Source organism: Motacilla alba, chromosome 8 (genome assembly GCF_015832195.1).
Source record: "Motacilla alba alba isolate MOTALB_02 chromosome 8, Motacilla_alba_V1.0_pri, whole genome shotgun sequence".
NCBI classification, from domain to species: domain Eukaryota; kingdom Metazoa; phylum Chordata; class Aves; order Passeriformes; family Motacillidae; genus Motacilla; species Motacilla alba.
In genome coordinates this window covers 2,640,356-2,663,217 of record NC_052023.1, presented here as the reverse complement: position 1 = coordinate 2,663,217, position 22,862 = coordinate 2,640,356, and the positions used below count along the sequence as shown (strand labels likewise).

Genomic DNA, 22,862 nt, shown 5'->3' with positions numbered 1-22,862 from the left:
CCTCTGCCTCAACCTTAGAAAACCCATCCCCATATGAACATGACACTGCTCAGCATTGCCACACTCAAGGTCATTCATCAGCTTCTTTGTAGCTCCTCAAGTTCCAGTGTTTGGACACAATCACACAAACTCGCTGCAGCTTTTAACCATTTTCCACTCCCTCTGCCCCTTCTCCCTGCTGTGGTTTAGAGATGAGTCCTGCAGGGTTTTTTTTTTAAACACAAGGGTAAAAGAAAAGCTGTTTCATTTTTTTGGAAGCTTTATTATCTTTGCCATAACCCTGAGGAGGGTTTGTAGCCAGGGAAAGCAGGGAGCTCCTGAGCCAGCTGAGCCACAGAGTTGAGATCTCATCCCTCCCCTGACCTCTGTCACCTGCCCAGGGCTCAGGTAACTCATGTCCCACCTGGGTCCCTGCTCATGGGCTGCACAGCCTTGCTCTTGGAGCAGCTCCCATGCTGGAAAATTTTAGTGACCTCCCCTGTGCATAAAAGTCTCTTGGAGCGTCCGTAATATTTTGTACTTAGAGCTGGGGTTGACACTCCTTTGGTGTTTCCATCCCCAGTGCTTCCATCATAGGGAAATCTGGGTCAGCAGCACCATTAATTCCTTTGAGTGTCCTTGCCCTGAATATGGACATGCCATGACTAAGTTACATCCCACTGGAGCAGAAATTCAGCAGGCTGCACTGGAATATTTCATTGAAACACCTCAGTTCAATCTCCTTTTCTCTTTTTCCCCTGAAACTGAACTAATCTTTGCTTTTGTTCCTACTCCAAAGTCCCTAAGACCACATGAAAAAACAAACAAACAAACAAACAAAAACACCAAAAAATACGCCCCAACCCAATATTTTTCTTGCACCATAGTCAGTTCTAAGCTTTGATTTTTGAAATGTTAAGTCTGTAAGCTTTCCTAAAAGCCACCACAACAGCAAACCCTGTAGCAAACAAGTTTTGAGGCAGAAAGCTGCAAGTACAACACTGGAACTCAAACCATTCCCTCTCTTTGTTTAACTCACAGAAATATAAACTCTAAAACCTCACTGAAACCATTAAGGCCCAGCAGTGCAGAGTATAAAGTACAAGAAGGCTCCTGCATATTGCAATCAACATCCCAGGGACTATAAAACTAGTCTTATTAAATATAAAGTTAATAATATAGCCCGGAGATAATCTTGTCCAGGCCTGTCTCTTTACTTTTTTTAACAATTAAATACCATAAAACATAGAGTTGGAAATAAAATTAAATTACTTTGCTGGTGGAAGTTCAACTTGCACATTACGTGATATTTTGCTTTTCCACCTGAAATCTCCACCTTTGTTTTGCTATATCCTTATGGATATGCAGAACCCCCGATGGGCTGTATACTCTGGAAATCCTGTTTTTTCAGGATACATTCTGATAATCAGAATACCCAGATGCATCTAGAACTGCAAAAATGGAGGCTAGTACAGACAAACATGCATACTTTTCATTTATATACTGTAAAATTATTCCATCCAAGCATCTACCATGCACAGAAAAGGCTCGGGTTTTAAAAGCCTGTTGCAATGTGTTCATTCCATTAATTTTTTGATACCACAGCTATGTTATGGCATCAACAGGAGTTATTCTCACCCTGTGTACCAAACCAGTCAGATGTGTGCCACACCATTTCTGCCTGTCCGTGGCAGAAGTTTCACCCAGTGACAATTTAACTCTGATTTTCATTGGGAGCCTTTGATGCAGTTCAAGGGCATTGCAAAAACTCCAAAATAATTCCAGTGCGGCTTCTAATATCAAGACATAAATACCATTCACCCTTAAAAAAAAAAAATTGAAAGCGATAGAGAACCACATAAATGTGTAACTTTCAAATACCTTTGAAGTCATGAGAGTGAGGGGAGGAAGAGTTTGAACTCAGAGAACTCCATTCTCTGGTTGTGCCTTGAGTCGTGCGGCACATTTAAAAGATCCATTTGCAATAATCTACTAAACCAAGGAGTGAAAGACAGAACTCATAAAAAACCTGTAAAAATCCAAATGCTCCAGCTATTACAGATTTCTAAAAATAAAGCAGAGTAGGTTTCAGTAGCAATAATAAGCTGCATCTTGTCTGTATTTCAGCTTTATAAGAAAAATATGGCTGCCTTTTAGTACTCATGGCTCAGAGCAAACCATGGCTGCTTCTGCCTTGACAAAAACAAAACCCCACAAATAAAAGTGAGCTTTCAGCTTGCTGTTGTGTTGCGTTTCATTTGTCCTTTAAGTGTGTCTAGCTGCTTCTGCACCCCCTTTCACAATGCATAGGCTGTCGTTCCATGACCTAGCATTATTAAATTGCACTTATCAATCATTCTTGCCAGGAATGCCATCGCCAACTACATTAAAGAAGTCAGAGAAGTCTGGTTTCAGCAGTCCCTCGCCTTCGCAGACCTCCTCCCTTGGAACGGCTTTCACACAGCACCATCGACCTGTCATTACAGGACCCAGAGGTGAGGCCTTTCCCGAGAGCCCCCAGGCATTGGAGGGCAGCCACGGCACCCCCGTGGCCGTGCCAGCGCCGCTCCACGGAAAGCCATCGCCGCCTGCGACCGCCCAGCGAGGGGCTGCGCTCGGAACCTTCACACCCAGCAGGGCTTAGGTGTCTAGAGGCTGGTTCTGTCAGGCTGGGCCGCTTTTGGGAGAGCTCCTGGTGACCACCCAAGGTGGAAAGGCTGGTTTCTGGGGCCTCTGGGTTTTGCTGGAAGAGGGTGGGGAAAAAGGGATAGGATGTGTTGCAGGGAAGTGTCTTCTGCTTGTGGCCATCCATCACGTTGACTCGGTCCAACTGCTCGAGACAGGGACCCATCCATCACTTCTGACCCACGCCTGTCTTCCAGCTCTGTGGATTTCCTTCTGCCAGTCATTTATTCTTGTGCTGCTGGTGTCAGTGTGCCTTGTTAGGGGACTCCTTTGAAGTTGGTTCCTGCAATACTTTGGCTGGTTTCCTTCTCAGTACTCTTCTGACTGACTTTCCAAGTAAAAGAGAATGTCCTCTGGGTCTAGATGTGTTTATACATTTTCGTTAGGAAGATGCATTTGCATTTAGCCTAGAAAACTAAATGCAGTATGGAGTTCACGTTTGAAAAGGAACTCACTTGGGCATAGAAGAGACACAAATGAATGAATCCTCTTACAAACCTCTTTGGAAGATATAAAAATAGGAGTGAATGGTTGTGACACGTTTCTTTCTGCTATGAAATTTTGTCTCATTTAGAGAAGATTATTAAGGAGTTGGTCAAATGGTGAAGCATAAAAATGCATGTTAGTAATTCATCCTAGAAATTATTTGGAAATGTCTGTTTGGCATCAGCGTGGTTTTACTGAGGGCAGCATAAACCAGGAGGAGCCTCTTTGTCTGCACATCCAGGTGATGTGGTGAGAAATGGTGGAGTTGCACAAAGTTGAAGCAAGGTCAGACTTGCACTTCAGGAGGTTTTGTGCTTTGTTAAATCTGCTTATTGTAGTTTGATTTGTTGTGGTTAATCCATAAAAATTATTCATTACCCTTAGACATGCACCTAGATCCTCAGAAGAAATTTAGGCATCTAAGCTCTACAGAGATTTCCCTTGAAATGTGGATCCGAGCTGTCTGGCAGATATGTCCTCTTTTAAAAGCCTTGATAATTGGTGATACAAGTATGACTAATATGAAGCTTCCATTAACATTCTATTCAGTGCACATCAGCTGACTCCCAATTCCTGTCTTTTAGAAGTTCAGCCTTTTAGATTTCAGTTGTTGATTGATTAGTTAATAGGCCTTTCTTTATTTAGCTGTGTTTTACCTCACACTAATTTTTTAAGATCATTGACTGCCTTTGTCTGCCCCTGTTTAGACCCTCTGTGCTTTGGATTCTTGTGTGGTTGAGAGAGGAAATGTCTCAGTGGTGAGGCCTTGTTTAAATCTCATCTACAGTCTGTTTTCACAAGACTTTTTCTGTGCACTGAGGGATTTCTACTGGCTACGTGAGTAGAACATTCAGTGGGAGCCAGAAAAGCAAATAGAATTATTACAGTCCCACATTTTGTTTGTTTGGAAGGAGATGTTCTTTACTAACTCCACAAAGAAGCAACACAGCTTTTAAATCATGATGGTTCCTAAAAAGTTAACCGAAACTGTTCTTCTGCAACATCATTTAGAAGCATCTTCTGTTTTATGCTCTTTCACAAACAAAGTCTCACTGACTTTCGGGAAAAAAATCCCTCTGAATCCATCCATGGTTTCTTTAAGTGCCATCATCCTGAAAAAAATCTTGTCCCAGACTTCATCCTTTGTTCTTCTGGGACATTCCTCCTCTGTATTCTTCTTCCACAGCACACTGGCTGTGTTTATTTCCCTGCTGCAACAATCATTCTGTTAGTAAAGGGTGATACACTGAGATGGATTATTTTCTGCAAATCCAGCTTTGTTCTTTATCCCATCGCCTCCGGCGTACTTTAGGGACAGTAAGCAGAAGAGAGAAGCTTTTCAGGTATCAGAAGTGGCAACATAAAGACCATAATGCTGTCGTATAAGAGGATATAATTGAGAGATTCACTTCCACCAGTAGTGACTGGGAGCTGTGCCTCGGCAGAGATGATGGTACAGCACACACAGGCTAAATTCCCTCTGGACACAGGTGCATTATGTAAATGGTCAGTGGCAGGTCGTTCCGAGGGGTCTTTGGAAAACAAAGTGCAGGATTTAATCTCCATTCTGCAGAGAGATTTTGGAGGAAGGGGAGTTGCGAGTAAGTAGGTCACCATCAGAGTGAGCTCCTCAGCCAACACGACGATCACAAGGAGGTTCCATCTCCTTCTCATGTTCGTATGTGCAAGTTTATCACTTGGATGCGTGTATGAGATGCATTTGTAAAGCATGATCAAAATAGACAGCAGAGAAGAAGCTGCAGACTATGCATGGCAGGTGTTGGCATTGACAGCCAGTGATTTATAACTTCCCGGGAATATTCCCGAATCTTTCACACGCTTCCAAGCATCCCTTGGAACGCACTGCACATCTGATGCTGGGGTGTCCCAGGATACTGAATGCCCTTCCCTGTGGTCCCCACAATGAGTCATTTTGGAAACAAAACTTCCTTGGAGGAGGAGTAAGATCCTTGAGAGGATTTCCTCGCTCTAAGGCGCTCCGCCCAACGAACCAGTTGGAGCACCTCTGCTCTCATGGAGTTGCCTGGATGTGCTGTGCTGTGCTGTGGAAGGCTGTGCACTCATTCCTGCGTGCACTGGTGCTGCTGCCAGTGCCCGGCCCAGCTGGGCAGCAGCCAGGAGAGAGGATCCGAGCTGGCTGACCAGCAGACCAGATGTGCAGCGAGTGCTGGCGCAGGGATGCCAATGCTTCAGTGACTCCTCAGTACTTCCAACAGATGGTGGCAAGATCCAAGTTTCTTTGGTGATAAGCTAGCAAAGTGATTCATGGAGCCTCACTTGATGATGGCAGTTTTTTGGGCATGACTCTATGAATGCACCATATGTCTTCTCTGGACCAGCGTGGTTAGGATTCAGTGTCTGGCAGATGGTAAATTGATCACCTATAGGGTGGCTTTAGCATCACTATCAGTTTTAGAATTTATTTCAAAGCCTTGAAAATTCGAGCAGCCAGATCTCTCTCCTACTCAGGCATAATTCTGTTACCTGCAAATGAGATTATTTGGTGGTCAGCATAGCTCACCATAGCACTCCAGCACTGCAAAGCCATGGTGGATTGCTGGCATCTCACAAAGCTTCCCAGACCACTTGAACTCTTCACCAGGCAGGGAAGGATTTAAATACTATGGGTGACAGCAGTATTTACATAAATGGTTTCAGGCTTCCATGTATTGCTCCTTACACTCTGGTGAGTTTATAACTGGAGCTGGCTGAAACGTTAAATTGACCACGATCTTGTAAAGCCAGGATGTACAGCAGCCTGTGCTGCAGAGCATTCAAGCATTCCCACGGAATGTGACAGTGTGGATCCTGCAAGCCAAAAAAGCAAGGAAGAAAAGGCAAGGAAAGGAAAAAAAATAACAATGAGATGGTGTGTTAGGAAGATAAATGAAGGAGAAACACAATCACAAGAAGCAAGAAATACAGCACGGAGGCGAGAACCCAAGGAAGGGGGTGTGTGAGAAGAAAGGATGAAAGTCAACTAGTGGACTGGTTTCCATTATATTAATTTCCTCCATAATTACCATTGCCACTTAGACTTTTATCAGGACAAGGCCTGCCAGGGAAACGCTGCAGCACAGTACTCTCTGTTCATGCCAAAGTGGCAAAACCATTATGTCACATATCTGGAAAGATACCGTGTCCTTCTCCATCGGAATCCTCCGCTGGGTCACCAAAGTCCTGGTGCCTGCTCGCTGTCCTGCCAGCCAGCTCCAAGTGAATCAAAGTGATGGCTCCTGGTGTACACCGCACAAAGACATTCTGTAATGTCCCGTTCTGTACGAGCCTCTGTGGCTGCTTCTTGGTGCTGTCAGCTGGCACAGTGGTGTAACCTTCTACTTCCCTCTGCATTTTGACAAAAACAAACCTGTGCAGCTCGACACAGAGAGTGATGTCAGAGAGCCAGGAGAAACACCCCACAAGGGCGAGGAAGCCATAAACAGCGCGACGCTGACCATCAGACGAGTTTGCATGATCCAGTTTACAGTGCCAGGACAGCTGACTGAGCAGGGGAAGATCTCGATTTTCTGCACTCACTTTGGAGTAAGCCGGTGCTGAAGGAAAAGCAGTTTCCCAACAGATGGCCTCAAGGTCGGGCTTTAGCCATGCCACGATCCCCAAAGTGCCGCTGCCTGCCGCAGCCCGGGCAGGGAGGGCAGAGAGGGAGACCTGCAAAGGGTTAAAGCTCCAGCTAAACAAAAGTCAGCGACCGTGTAATTAAAACTCTACCTTTGTTGTATTGTCAAGAGTTAGCCTGTGACATAGGAAATATTTAAAGGAGCAGGCTGTTCAGCTAATTTGTGTGAGTGAACTGCTTAGACAGTCCTATCCTAAATTAACTGTAAGACCACCCACCGAGCTCGCCTCATAAAGGGCCACGATTGCTCAGCTTCGTTCTGTATAACCGTTCAATAATTACTAGATAAATGCATAACTAAAACCTCTATTACACTAATAATTTGTACTGAGATAGATGTGTGGGACACCATGCTGGGTTAATTTGTCATCCCTGCAGCAAACTTCTAAAGAGGGCTCTTTTGCAGAGGAGTTGTGTTAATATGTTGCTCCAGTGAGGACATGCTAGAGCAACAAGATGACTTGGTCGCTTAATCTCCTAAAGAGGCAAAATGCCTGGAGGGGAAGTGCCAGAAAGAAGAAAGGGGGGTGATTAACACAGTGGACCCAGATTTAAACTCATCCTGACAAAAGGAGCTGATCTAACTGAGCAAAAGAATGGGGAAAAGAAAAAAAAAAAGGGAAAAAGGGAGTGTTAAAAATACTAATAGGATTTCATGCATCCCTAAAAAAATAATATAAAAATAAAGTGCTGCAGGAACAAAGTATTTTGCCCATGCTTTTCCTGATGCTGTGTTTGGTTCCTTTGCTGTCTTTGATGTATCCATGGAGTTAAACTATATGCTTTAAACAGTGCAGTGAACTATAATATTTTTATCTCTGCTTTATGCTAAATTCTTCTAGCTTCAGACACACACAAAAAGCACATTATTGCTTTAAATATGGAACCCATGTTTAAGCATCAGAGCTCTGGATTTTCAACCTCCTCTATTGACAGAACCATAAATCATGTTAAAGTTAAGTGAATTACTGTAGCGTGGAACTATAGCTTTAACAATGTTTATGTAGTATCAGCTTACCATCTACAGAATGAAAGGGAGGAAAAACACTGATATTAGAAATGGGAATGTGGAGTCCTATTAACTTAACAGCAATATATCACTCCAAAGTCACAGATTCCATTACCATGCCCTTTTTAGTATCAAAGCAGAATTATATCATCACACACATAAAGGTTGTAGTTTTTAAGAGAATTTACATTTCTATTGTAAACTTATCAACTGCATTTCATTATAAGAAAGACATGATATATTCTCCTAGCAGTAGTTTTTATCTTATGATGAGAATATATGAGAATGCATCATGTGTATTAAAAGTAATAATAATATGCAGAAGTTGACAGCATTTGATGCGAGGCAGGAATTCTGCAAATATGGTAAATTAGGGTATTTTTGACCTCTAGCTGTAGTCTTGGAAGGAAGGAGTGCTTTCTATAGGTCTGATTTTTATTTCTGTCCCAATGTAATCAATTCTATAGTATTCTGGTCTCCCAAAGGCAGCAGAATTCTGACATGTTTTAAAACATTCTGCTCAAAAATAGCTAACTTAACTGGCCCCCTGCCCGTGCCAGAATCTGGAACCAGTGCTCAGTTCAGCTCTACAGGTTTTCAAAAGCAGCCTGTAATACTCAGCAGCCCAGAGTACACCAATAAACCCTGAGCTCAAACACAGCCCTCAGCATATTTTCCTTTGCTAGGAGCTCCGTGGGCCTTGGCAAAATGTCCTCCTGCCTCCCACTTGCTACTGCAAAACTTCTTGCAGGAGGAGTGTTTCTGAACAAAGGGTCCAGGTGCCTTGTACCACTCGGAGCAGCAGAAAAGGGCTGAGAGCCAGCCCTGATCTGGGGATACTGGCGCTCTGTTCTTTTCAGCAGTGCTTAGCTGGCCAGCTGCACTTGACTTGTGGAGCTGAGAGATGGATAGCCTGAAATTCAGCCCATCTTTTTTGGTGTTCATGGACAAGAACAGATCCTCCATCGATCCCATCTGGGGTGTTTCACTACCTCCTGCGTTGGTCAGCTGTTTCTGTTGTATTTTAAATCTTTCATCTATGTTTGTCCACAGAATGTGGGAGCAAGGGATACCTAAATTTTACCAATGCTCAGAGGGTAAAGCCTCTTTTTGTTCTCCAGCTCCATGATTTCCCAGCCTCGACCCTGTGCAAGTGGGAATGTGAGATGGGATCAGTTTGCCTTTAGCTCATCCTTGGACCTGACAAACATGTCACTGAACAGCCCCTTTGCACCATTATGGGACTTAACAAATACCTGAGTTTCCCAGGGATGTGAATTCCCTTCCAAGGCCTCATCCTAGGACTGGTCAGTCCTACCCTCGGCAGCTCAGTATTTAAGTAGAGGCAGGTTTTGCCAACCTGAGCAAGGAAGTCTTCTACTTTTATGACCTTAAAGTCTGTTCCTAATGGGCAGTAAGAAAAATGGGCACTTCCAGAAGCCTTTGAAAGTGTTACAGGGAAGCAGCTCCCATTGAAATTCAAAAGCAGTTAATGAATTCTCTCAGGACCTCTGCAAATCCCAGCCTGAGTTTCTTAATTATTTTTTTTTCCTTGTTTGGGTAACTGCTTTCATCACCAAAATCTGTGGGCTTAAAGCTATTGTTTTAGGCTTCCATTCTTTACCTCTTGTATTGTATTATACACAGAAGTGTAAGTTCCTTTCAACAAATTTGGATTATTGCCAGATCTCCTTATTAAAAAGTCACTCTTCATATTTCCGATAAACACAGCTGTTTCATGGTGTTTGAAAGCATTTCACATCAGCCAGCATGGTGGCTTAGCCAATTAGTCCTCTAATATGGTCAATTTTCAGAATGAGTACCTTTGGGGTACAAAGGGTGGGATCCATCTCGCATAATTTGAACTGGCATCCCTGGAATGGCAGGAGAAAGTTTGCAGCACACAGGGAGTTAAAGCAACTTAGAAGCCTGACGTGGAAGTCTCTAGCAGAACAAACTGTTCTCTAACATTTCCAGGGAAATGACTTTTCAGAAAATACTTTCTTAATTGTAATGAAGCCAATTATAATGGCCTCAAAAACAAGCGGATAAAAAACGATCCCGTTTCATTATGGTTCTAATGTTACTATTTCTAGGAAGGCTGATCAATGTTTAATGAAGTATTAGTAAACTTAATTATCACTTTACGGAGGAGGTATCTGAGCACTGTGCCCTAATCCAGCTGATGGGCCAGCCCTTGTGCCTGTGAAGGAGCAGTGGTTGTGATTCCCAGCACTTCTCCCTGGAACAGTCTGGGATGATAACACCTTTTCCTGAGCAACACCAAACCACCCTTTCAAAGACTTCAAACGACTTCGGGAAGAAAGAAATTCCATCCAGTGGTGTGGACTTGAAGGGGTTTGCAGGGCTTTTTTTTGGAAGAGGAGATGGAAGGTGGATGGATCAATATGTGCCCCCATATGTTGGGCTGTGCTGGTGGAAAACCTGTCTGAGCACTGTAGGTGTCCCTTCACCATGTCAGCAGGCACTCTCTGGGAGCAAGGATCCCAGGGCTCTTTATTAGGAACTGCTCCTTTCTTCCAGGATCCTAAATATCTGAAGAAAACTGTGACCTGTTTCAAATTAACTGATCCTTTATTGTCTCATCACTCGCTCAGACAGCATTCACAATTTTGGCTCTTCTTCAGAGCCTCAGCAGAGCTCACCTAATCAATGGGTGCAGCTTATTTTATTGGTTACTCGCTTGGTTATTGGCTACTACAAATCAAGAAAGGGAAAGGCAAGACAGAGCTGCATAATCAGAATTCAGCATTCTGAAAAATCCTGTGACTTCTGTGCTGCACAGCACCACGAGCTCATAAAACACCAAGGAATCCAGTGTAGCACGCAACAGCTGTACTGCATAATTACTTGGCCCAATAGCAGCAGTTTTAAAATACTGGTATATCTGTTGCAGGCCACCATACATTACCATCTCATTTTCAATAAGAAGTCTGGGATGTTTCAGACCGGCTTCAATGGAATTAGAATCATGTGTGCTTTGAAATATTTATGCTTGCCTTGAGATGGAAGGATAACTCCTGCCTCCAGCCCCTACACAAAATAACAGATTTCATAACGCCAGAGAGTCCAACTCCTCCATACCTACAGCAGGTAGAAATGAAGTTCTGATCTTGAGTACACATCTTTTCATAGATTGTAGAAGCCATATTTTATGTCATTTACTGAGGTCAATAATGAAATATAAATGTCACAGGCTGAAAGACGCCAGGAGAAATACGGTTTGGCAGGATGGAGCTGCTTAGGGATACATAAATAATAAGTCAATAAGTAAATAAATAATAGACAAAGACCTATTTTATCTTCCATTTGAAGATCTCAAAGAATTTACAATCTCTGATTGAGACTTGTAATATCCCGTCAGAGGTAATAAGAGCCTCTTCTCTTACACAGGGTAATTTCCATCACTGTAGGTGTGAGTTTAGGAATTAAAGACTTTATCATTTTTATTAAGTCTGAAAATCATGACTGAAAGGGCCCTTGGCCTTTTTAGAGGCAAACAGGGATAATAATGACCTGCTTCATTACCCCTTGTGCTTTAACTGATTAAAAATGCTTGTGAGGGCCCCTATATTTGGAAACACCGTTGTGTTCTGCACTCAGAACTTGTTGGAGTGGCCAGTTTTGCACTCTCCAGAGTTGCTGACCACAACACAGCTATCAGAGTAATGGCCTGTGTCTGGGCCAGCAGATTTTAGACTTTAACATTCAATTCCCTCTCTCTAGTATCAGGCAGGCACATTTGTAATGTTGATCAGCTTAATAGTAGTGGTTTTTCCTCCTCTTATCAAAGAGCCCTTTCTTTTGGCACTTGAGAAATCTGCTATTTCCTAGTCAGGGACTGCAAAAACAAACCTTTGGAGATCCTTAATGCACTCGTCACTCCTTATGCTAAGAAGAAAGTGACCCCTCCACATCAGTGTATGGCACAGGCTGAGGAATGATGCCAACTTTCTTGTTTCCCTCCCCCAGTCCTTCCCTGGTCAGCAGGAAGCCCTTGGAGATGGGCTGAGGAGCTGGCCAAGGCTCCAAAGAGGAAGAACCACATTCTCCTTGCAGCACTTTGCTGTGCTGAGTTATTGTTGGCCACTTCTGCATTTCTTTGCTTCTCCCTCTCTTTGGGCAGGTCACTGACACACACTCTCCCCTTTGTTTTCTACCCTGACATGCTGAGGAGGTCAGGACAGCAGAGAAAGGCTTGCTCCTTGCGTGCCACTGAGTATTTCTTTCATCTTCCTTAGAGCAAATCAAATTATTAAATGAAGAGCCATACTTTGGAAAAGCTAAATACGATGTTGTCTCAGGCCTAGCTCTGAATTCCCACATGTTCCCTGGATACAATTCTTTATTCCTTCTTGTCTGAGATGCATTTCAATCTCCTTTTCACCCAGCAGACAAACAGAAATGAGTTTGTTCATAAAGGACAGTGCAATTGCATAACAATTTCAAATAGTACTAAAAGAGCTGATACTAAAAGGAAATTCTCTTTTTATATTTCAGAAATTCCAATTTATTCCTTACTTAATTGGATGTTTGTCACATAAATGTCCATTTCTCACTTTTATCTTCATCCTTCATATTCCATCTGGCACACAAGGAAAGGGAGAACTACAGAAGCAGATACAGAGAAAGGGAGGAAGACAGAAATAATGCAGGCTAATAAAAATTTTGTTGTGGTCATCAAAATGCTGTCTGGGATCTACCTGACTGAAGGTGTGTGGGCAGAATGGAGGTGTCAGCCTCAGAGCAGCACCAGACAAAGGCTGGGGATTATTTTGGGGTGAGGTGGCTCCTTGGACACTGTTGAGTTCTGTGTCCATTGTAATCATTGTCTCCATGGTGGTCACTCAGTTACAGAAGGGAATCCCCCTTTATCTCCACCTTTGATGTTTCTCTTTTTATTGGGGATATTTTCAACAGAATTAAAGGGAGCAGAATTGTGGGGTTAATGTGAATACGGGGGAGCTTTTCATGGCAAGGACAAGGGTCTCACATCCATCCCATACCAGCACCCCTGGCATGAGTGCAGCTCTTTTTGGCGGTGGTGTCAGAGCAATAGTTCCTTTCCTGTGGTGGAAAAGGACGTGTACAGAAGGGCTGCCCAGCCAGCCCTCAATGAATGTTTACAGGAAAGGGCAGTAGTTTCCTTGCTGCTGTTTCTGAGTTCGCGTTTTATCCACATCCTCAGGCTCTTGAGTTTGCTAATGGTTTAATAATGCTAAAGAAAAAGAAGTTATTAATAAAGTGTCATATTATTAAACTGGCAATGAACAAGAGTAAGAAGCAGATTTTAGCTTTTATTTAACTGAAGGTCTTTCATAACATTCATCATGAAATGAATGTTTGCTCATTTGTGTTTGATTTTAGTTAACTTTCCTGCATCTCTCCAATTTTTCCAAAAGTGCCAAAGGCTTTTTTATTTTTTTTCCCCTCTTGTATATTTAAATTATTTCCAAGCCAACACCTGAGTTTCTCTAGGATTTCTCCTCCCTTGCATAGCCTTTATCTAATTGGTCATATGCAGTCTACGAGCACAATCTCTGCACATGGACACCCCTGAAAGACTCCTAGGGAGCAACAATGACTGTTTGGTGAGAAATAAACAATGATTTACAGATGAGCTTGTGTGCAACCAGATTAATTGGTCATTCTGAAGGAAGAGTGAATCCTCATTGTAAAGGGAAAATTCATGGCACTCTTAAGTGGCAGCAGTTGCTGCCTCGTGGTGACAGCTAACAATGGGAAGCACTGTTGGGTAACAAGAGTCCAACCCAATATATTTTGAAGGCCAAGGAACTGGGCAAAGGTGTCACATAATGCAGGAGAGCAAAAGGCTCTGGAGCTGCACTTGTAGTTCTGCTGAAATCAGCTGAGGGTAAAATCGGTCATTGCCAATGGGCTCGTGTACATCACACCTCTGCACCTTCTCTGGAGTGCATTTTCCAGCTGGCTTGTTGGCCCATAAATTCACCAAATTAAACTTCATCCCTGAGAGCGAGCTGGGGGCTTGCTGAAGATTCGAGCCCAACGTTATTCTGGAGAAATGTAAATGTAATTTTCCAAACGATCTCGCCACTTTGTGCATGTTCATTAAAGGAAAACACGTTACTTAAAATAAATGTTCCTGAAGTGAGATGGGGAAAAAAAATCCAACAGCAAGAAGCGCTAGACCGTTTTTAAATTATCGACCATTTATACTACAATGTAAAATGGATTCGTATGTGCAAATCCAAGTTACATGAAATGTCAATTAAATCAACCCTAATCTCCCAAATACATTTTTTTATTGCCTGATTGATGAGGGCTGCTCTTAAGGTGATGAATAGTTTTCACTCTCACAAAGGACTGCTGATTCCTTTCTACGTGTCCCCTAAAAAAACAGAAAATCCTTCAAAATGTCTGGCTCCGTTTGCTTCCAGGATCTAGATGAAGTGAGTGTAGGACACAATGTGGTCTAATATATTAATTGATGTCTAAACAATACTGTACATTTAAAAACAAACCACCGACAAAGAAAAAAAGAAAAAGCTACTTAAAACTACAACAGATTTAAACTGTTTTATTTTCCAGAGGCAAAGCTCTATATAACGTCTTTGTTTTCTTTCCTATAGCAAGTCCACATGCAACACCATCGACTCTTCATTTTCCAACATCACCCATTATTCAACAGCCTGGGCCATACTTCTCACACCCAGCAATCCGCTATCATCCTCAGGAGACTCTGAAAGAGTTTGTCCAACTTGTCTGCCCCGACGCTGGTCAGCAGGCTGGACAGGTGGGGTTCCTAAATGTAAGGAAGCCGTTTTTCTTTCTTCAGAAGTGTTTGTCCTTTGTAAAAATTAACCACGGGGTTATTGATGGGGTTATTGTGACAGCATGTCGCCTGAAGGAGCGCACCTTGAGTAGCTGCTGGAAGAGAGAATTAAATAAAAAAAAAAATTATATATATATATTAACAGTAATGCTGTGCTGCAAAAGCATTTTAAAAAACAACAAGAGACCTCCCCAAAAAACCACTCGACCACATTGTGGTGGAAGTAGCTTAAAGTGTCAGAGAAGCTGGTGCTTCAGTGACCTGCTGGGTCCCCCACAAACGACTTTGCTGCATGTGTTGTAACCCTTGTGGAACCAGGGTTAACAAAATACGAAGGCAGAATAATTTTTATTAATTATTTTTGAAGTTCAGGGGAGAGTGGGGGGGAAAGAGCAGGAAAAGGGAGGGTGAGAAACAGATGTTTCAGATCAGCTAAGTTCATTAAAAAAAAAAAAAAAAGATACTGCCTTATAGCACTTTAGATCAAGTTGACCAGTACTTGAACTCAAGATGTTAAAAGTACAGTTTATTATGGTTTGTTATTTCTGTAAGCAGTTATCTTTTCCCCTTATCTCTATGAAAAATTAAGCAGAGTTCCAAAGCTTCAAATAACCATTTTCATTTTTTTTTAATCAAATAAAGTGAATCATCTTGCTATTATTGAAATAGCATTCTGGACGAATTCAGAATTTATAAATTTTATGTAAATCAAATCTAAAATAATGCTCTGAATATTTCATGAAATGTAATGCATGTAACTTTTTCCAGCCAATGAAGTAATAACTGGCAAAATTACTGCTTCTCTCCTGACATACTGAAAGTGTTAATGAGAATTAGTTTAATTATTAGCATCTAATTTATTACACTTATTTAATAAGCTGTATTGTTCTCAGTGTTTTCCTTTCCCCAGCAGAAAAACTGACTCTACTTATTCCAGCCAGTCCTGGCTTTGAATAATGTCTGCAATATGTTAGCAGATACATTTATGTCTAGACAACAAATCAATACAGTGCTTTTCTTTTTCCTTGAGTATTCATTTGCTTAATTTATCCCAAACCATTCAGCATTATGAACTGTTAGCACACTCACAATGAACAGGCAGCAGGGGTCTTCTTGGCAGGAAAGGGACCTAATTGGGAGACAAGATAGTGTTTGAGAGATGTCACTAATATATTAGTTTATTAAAGGTGCTGGATGTTGGAAAAATAAACATCCCTGAAGGATTGCTTCTTGCAAACTCTAGTAACTGCAGTCTTTGAAGTCTGTGGGAGTGCTGCTAAGTTCAATGCAGATGAACTTGGGTCTTACTTATCCCCTGAACCATTTTTTTGCTCCAGCACAAGTGTGATTTGCACCTCCTCGACTTTAAGGCCTTCTGTCAGTGCCAGAGCAGGTGAAATGAAAATAAAGTCCCAAGTGTTTTGCCAGGATGGGTATTTTGTCCCTGGCAATTCAGGCTAATGGAAACCCTATCAGGAATTAAAATATTATTTTCTTTAGCAGTACTTAGAATATGGATCTGTGTTTAAAGCTGAGCTTTTATCATCAATGGAAAAGCCAATGTTCAGTGCCAGAAGAGCTGCAGTGAGATCAATTTGTAGAGTGCTGTCGAAAATGATCTCATCATTTTTGTCACTAAAATGGAACACCTGATTCACAGCCTGTCCTACTTTCTCTTTATAATGGTATTTGGCATCTATCTGTATGGTTTTCAAGTGTCCAGGCTGGGTTACATTTAAAATGTAAACTTAATAAGCTGGGGGGAGGGTTGGCATGTTTTTCTAAGCCCAATTCCTGTTTTTGTGATACTTGAAAATGCTTTTACTTACGGACACATTTTTCTGGTGATTAATTGAAAGACCACACTCATATAGCTGATCCCCTTCAGCCTGTGACTGACCACATCCCAGACTGAAGGGAGGGTGGTTTTTTTCTCCCAGTGTGTAAAATGAAGCTGTTCTAAGTTCAGTCATTTCTCCATATGATCCTAATGGCAGCTAAACCAAGAGCTACACTATTGCTAACTCAAAAGGGATGTGGGAGAGCAGTTATTTTAATATACACTCATTCATTTTCCTGTAATGAGATATCAGCATGATTTTTAAGACCACCAAAAACGCTTGTTTTTTCTCTTAATGAGCAGTATCTTTAAGAAATTTACACTCAAGTCCTAGACACCGATATCCTGAGGGTATAGCACAGGCACAAAACTGGGGGATTTTAGGGGTCAAAAATACTACTTCACCTCTCACTGAGCATGGGTTAGTGCTGCAGGAAATGTAAAGAGGAGTAGAATTTAATCCAGGACAATTTAATCTTAGTTCAGACAAGCTGCTAATAGGACAAGTGTTTAAAAGCCAGAATTTCCATAGTTTCTCAAGATTCCCAGAGTTTGACACAAAGTTCCTTGAAGTCCATGGAGAATTTGAGCCAGCACTTTCTTTGCCACCTCTCAGGCAACTGTAAATGTATTGCACATAGTTTTTAACTAGATTTGTTTTTGCTGGAGGTTCCTAATAGCTGATTTTTAGTATAATTTTTGTCTGTTTGCTTGTTTCTCGGCAGCCCAATGGTAGCAGCCAAGGCAAGGTGCACAATCCATTCCTTCCTACCCCAATGTTGCCACCACCACCTCCGCCACCAATGGCTAGGCCTGTGCCTCTGCCAGTGCCAGACACAAAACCTCCAACCACATCAACAGAAGGAGGGGCCACCTCTCCCACTTCTCCAAGTAAGTATAGACGCAGCGGGATCCACGGGCTAGCGGCGCCGCCGGCGCTGGGCTGTGCAGGGATAAGGACTGCACACACCTTGGGAAGCAGGAGAGCTCTCTGCTCTCCACAGTGGACAAAACTCTGAGCTGCTTCTGTGTTAGCAGGGAAAGCCTTAGCTCAAGGTTGCAGTTTTATTTTTGGCTTTGTTGGTGTTTCACACAACCACGTGTGAAGGAAATCAAGGCCGGTGGCTCAGCTGTGACACAGAGCTGGGGTCTTTGGGGTCTTGTGTGCTGCCATGAGGATTCGAGTTGATAGCCCATCCCTGGAAGTGCTCAAGGCCAGGCTGGATGGGCCTCTGAGCAACCTGATCTTGTGGATGGTGGTCCTGCCTGTGGCAGAGGGGTTGGAACTGGGTGATCTTTAAGGTCCCTTCCGACCCAAACTATTCCATGGTTCTGTGATAAGTTGGTGTCTCAAGCCAGCCTTTAGAGGATAGATCCCACATGGAAGTCAGGCAATCTCCTTGAAAACATCCCTGCTTATACACACTGGGCTAAACTAACAACCTTTTCCAGTTTACTTCAATTGTCATTCTTTTGGGAATAAATCTTCCCAGATTAAGCCAGACATCTTTCCCTTACGCCGTGCATTTTAGGCAAGAAGTTTTGGTATGTCTTAGGGCCAGGGAGAAAGCTCTAATCCTCTCCCACCACCCACACGGCTCCCATATGCATTTTGTGTAGCCACAAGTCAAATTTACGAATTCCTGGATACACACTTGGGGATACCACTTTGGAGTCACTCTTCTGGGAAACAAATGCAATTCAGCTGTGTCTGATGCTTTAAAAAAAAAGTCTGGATGTTCAGGGAGTTAATTGTGAAATGATTTAATGAAGCTATGCTCAAACTGACATTTAAAAACAAAAGGGAAGCTTTCAGTGCTTTAATGGCAACTGTAGGGGACTTGTTCCACAGTGAAGGGAGTCCAAATAACATCCACAAACAAAAATCAATCTAATCGAAAGAGCAAATCCCTTTGTGTGCTTTTCAAGCTTATTATTTAAATGCTATATGCAACCACTGCTTGATGTGCAAAGAGGTACTCGCTCTTCAGACCAAGCGAAGCCTACATTTTTAAAGCTTTATATACTGTTCAGGAGACTTGCACAGGTTCCAGGGGGCATTTTTAAAATCTGGTAGTTCCTCAGAGGTTTTCATTGCCTTCTGCTACACGATAGTGCATCAACTGCAAGCTCAGCAAGATGCTCTGGCTCGCTTGGAAATTGAAATGGGTTTTAGTATGAGACAGTCTGGTAAGATTGTGAACACGATCTTCTAGAATCGGGACTTCTCGAATTGATCAGCAGATTTTTGTTGAGTGAAGAAGTTGATTCATTCCCTCCTCTTTCTGACCTTAGACCAACACTGGTGCTGTCAGGAAGGTTTGACACTTTCTGAGGGGACTTTTGAGTCCTATCAGTAAGATTCAGCGGTGGGATCTAAAAGGTTAATGTTTAGTCATAGTTATCACTGAGCACAGTCAGCAGTGCCTTACTATTTCCTTGCCTTCAGAACCGGGAAAAACAAAACTAGGTCAGTGTGTACTTGTCATTACGGTTGTGACTCAGTTTACTGGCAGTGTTTGGTGTCAAAAAGAAAAGAAAAAAATTCCCAACAACATTTTAACACTAATCTTAGTTTTTATGATATTGTGATTGTGTAAACAAGCTCGGAGTGTGTCTGGCCAGATTCTCAGCTGGCAGAAAAATGGGTATTTCTCCTCTGAAGGGAGCAGGACACCCATTGGTGTCTGCTTGGGGCTGGTCACTGGGCTCTGTGTTCAGCAGACAGCTGCCACGTTAATTGGGAATGGAGGTTTTCTCAAGAGCAGCCAGTTAATGGTATTTAAACAAAAGATTAGGAAAATAATTACTGTTTGTTAATTAGCCACGCTGATGACTAAACATATAGTTCTGTACATATTCAGGCACGCATCTTCCTTTTGGTGAGGGGTTTGAATAACAGCGACTCGAGTTGTAAACAACCATATAATTTAATTTAGGGGAAAATTTTACAGAAAAGTAGATTATAGGAAATATTTTCTAAGAAAAATGATGACACGTAAACCAAAGCCAGTGGAAGCATTGGCCACATAAAGAGGAAAGCAAACTGAAGTTCGAGGCGTCGCAGGCAGGGTTTGCCAGGAGGACCCACTGGGCTCCATTCAGCGTGTCAATCAGGACCAACCCTCCATTTCCCTCCGTGTTTATTTTTTCCTTAACTAAATATTAGCCTTCAAACAGCGAGTGCAGATTCACCAGAGTTCCATAAAAGCCTCACAAAAAGGTGTTTTCCATGGTTACGAGCTGCTGGAGCGCACCGGTTCTGGGAGTGTCGCCGGGCTATGGCTGACTGCCCCGCAGAGCTCGAGGATATTGGAAAGTCACTAATGCAACAAAGGCAGGAGTGATGTTAAATTTTGGCCAGACTCTCTCCTTAGCTGTGTGGAAGAGAATGATCCCCCCTCCTCCCGAGGAAATGGAGTGAAAGGGGTTGGCATTTGCTCCATTCTCCTTCCCTTTTTTGGTCTAGCAGAAAGCCCTCAGCAGAAACAAAATGCAGTCACGGCCCAACCAAAAATTGGAATATGGCCCTCCTGAGGGGTGCAGGAGCCAGGAGCAGCTGTTCAATACAGCATGGCCTCCTGGGAACGAGAGCTAAAAATCACAACAAGGTGGTTAATGATTCTCAGAGCAATAGTGAAACTCTCCAGCTGTGACATTAACCAAAACATGAACATTAGTGCTGTCCAAGGAAGGAAGAGCCCCTGGAGATGCACACTGGGGATTTGCCACTACTGGGTGGCCAGGCATGCTCTGGGAGCTGACAATTTCAGCTGTGAATCCTGTCCCTTTGGAAAGCCAGCATTTCCCTCAGTCAGATGGCACAATGGAGATGGGATTCACGAGGTTTGGGAGATTCATTTTTCCTCCACAAAACCTTTTTCAATAGAACATATCTTTGATATCAGAAGCAGACCCAGCATTATCTTATCTCAGATCTCTTCCTGATTTTCTTTGGTTGGTAACCCATTGCAAACACAACACAATATTTTCTTGAACTTGGCAGTTTTGGGGTTTTATATCTCACTGCCCAAAGCAAACACCACCTCCACTACATTCCAGTTGGGCTTTATCACTATCATAATTAAATCATTCCAGAGCAGCCTAAGACACTGCCATCCTGTACACCCTGACTTTTAAAAAGCTTTTTGAAACAAAGTGTTATTTTCTGAGATTCACAACTCTTAACTTAAACAAACTCATTACTGGTTAATGTCCCTTTGAACAAAAGAGTTTTCTTGTTAAATGGCATTTGTGTCAGGATGAGGAGAATGATCTTGTGGCTGTAGTACAGGATTCATAAAGCCAAGTGCCAGGTCCTGCCCTTGGGTCACAACATCCCGTGGAGCTCTTCAGGCTTGGGACAGAGTGGCTGGAAAGCTGGAAAAGGACTTGAGGATGCTGGTCAGCAGCAGCTAAACATGAATCCAAGTGTGCCCAGGTGGCCAAGAAGGCCAAAGGCACCTGGCCTGGATCAGCTCAGGTGTGGCCACAGGACCAGGGCTGTGACTGTCCCCTGTGCTGGGCACTGGTGAGGCCACACCTCGAATCCAGTAGAAAAGTGAGAGTGTCCAGGGAAAGGAATGGATCTGGGGAAGGGTCTGGAGAAGCAGGAGCTGTTGAGGGAGTTGAGGGGGCTCAGGGGGGATCTTGTGGCTCTGCACAACTCCCTGACAGGAGGGGACAGCTGGGGAGTAGTAGGGCTCTGCTCCCAGGGAACAGGAACGGGACAAAAGGAAATGGCCTCAGGTCACACCAGGGGAGGTTTAGGTTGGATATTGGGAAAAATGTCTTCAAAATAGTGGTCAAGCACTGGAGCAGGGGCAGTGGTGGAATCCCCATCCCTAGGGGGATTCAAAAGCTCTGTGGATGTGGCACTTGGGGACATGGCTTAGTGGTGGCTTTGGCAGTGCTGGGGTAGGGGTTGGGCTCAATGATCTTAAAGGTCTTTTCCAACCTAAACATTTCCATGATCCTGCAATCAGATTGGCTTTCTCTCCCTCCCTCTGCTGTGCACTGACTGAGCACCTTCTGGGCGAGTTTGAGCTCTTTGTTTGCTCCCTTCCCCATCCATAAAAAAGAGGGCTGACTCTGTCATTCAATTTGCTAAAATTTGCAGTTCCCTCTCAGATCCTCAGCTGCAGAATGCACTGCAGTAGGAATTGTTCTACTGCACCACATTCCCCCAGTCAATCCTCTTGCTGCAGCTTGAGAAACAGGACAACTCTTCACATGGAACACATGTACCTGTCATCTTGGTCTGTAAAAGGGAGACCTAGTGGTACATTAGGTCATCACTCACCCAGATCATCTTTACCAATCCTTTTAATCCAGAACGATGATAAATTACACACTCCCGTTCTCAATAGCAATTATTTCAGGAAAGTATATTTAAAAGTAACATTTCCCTACTGCAGGCAACTTTAAAACACACAACATCCCCAAAACTGTTTGTTTGTCTTGTCTTTCATACAATTTCTTGCCATTTTGGCTAAATATCAAAGCTGTCTGTGTGAGCAAATGTTCTTTCTCTGCCAGCTCCTGTTTTGCTTGTTCCTGAAGTGAAGCATCATAGCAAATTTGTGGCATCACATTCATTTCCTTGGCTGTGGGCTATGATGTTGCAGACAATCCTTAGTGAATTCCAGTAGCAGAAAGAGCAGGCTGGGCAGGAAGCTGTTGCTGTTCATGCCCAACAGGACACCTCTCAGCTGGTGTGAACCAGGGTAGGTCTCAGCAATTCCCATGGAGCAAAGCTGATAAAATCTGGAGAAGATCTGCCTAAGAGACCTGGCTGCTATTCCTTGTTCCATTCCATGCTCAGGCTTTTCCCAAACTGGAGTTTGAAGACTCCAGCATGGGCTTAGCTTGTATTTATGCTATATTATAACGGGACCCAGCTTTATCCAGTGAGACAGTTTGCCCCATCCTAATTCTGGGGCAAAGTCTAGGGATCAGACTTCCAGGAATCCCACCTCCATGCCAACCAAGGGTGTTTATCTGAAGACAGTAAGATAGAACTGGAAGTTGATCATAGTCTAAGCAACACTCAGTACTTCTCCCTTTCCTGAAACAAATCTCCCCTAACAGGGGAATGAGTATTCCATGTCAGCTTAATATTCTGAGCCAAACTGGCCCCTTCCAATCCACAAACATCCCAGGACATTTTACAGCAAAGAGGGAACAGCACCTTGGGAGAGTCCAGTGTAAATCCTCTGCATATTTGTCGTTTTGGTGCTCTTCCCTCCTTGGCTTCAGCAGTGCAGTTATATGACCTGAAGGAAATACCAAGCTGACATCCGAGTATTTTCAGAAAGCAAGTTAAACATCGTTTGGAGCGGAAGGAAGGTATACATAGCAACTCACCCAG

General features: G+C 43.1%; 1 protein-coding gene across 19 annotated transcripts in view; it reads left to right on the top strand.

The window, feature by feature from the left end:
• Positions 1 to 22,862, top strand: part of NFIA (nuclear factor I A) — a 350,087-nt gene that overhangs the window by 294,858 nt on the left and 32,367 nt on the right. For 11 of the 19 annotated variants that reach the window (XM_038145133.1, XM_038145135.1, XM_038145134.1 and 8 more), the window contains 3 exons: positions 2,346 to 2,474; positions 14,450 to 14,628; positions 17,218 to 17,383. In XM_038145133.1, the coding sequence (XP_038001061.1) occupies positions 2,346 to 2,474; positions 14,450 to 14,628; positions 17,218 to 17,383 (474 nt within the window). The remainder of the gene's footprint in view (positions 1 to 2,345; positions 2,475 to 14,449; positions 14,629 to 17,217; positions 17,384 to 22,862) is intronic. The other 8 variants (XM_038145145.1, XM_038145141.1, XM_038145136.1 and 5 more) reach the window with 3 other exon arrangements.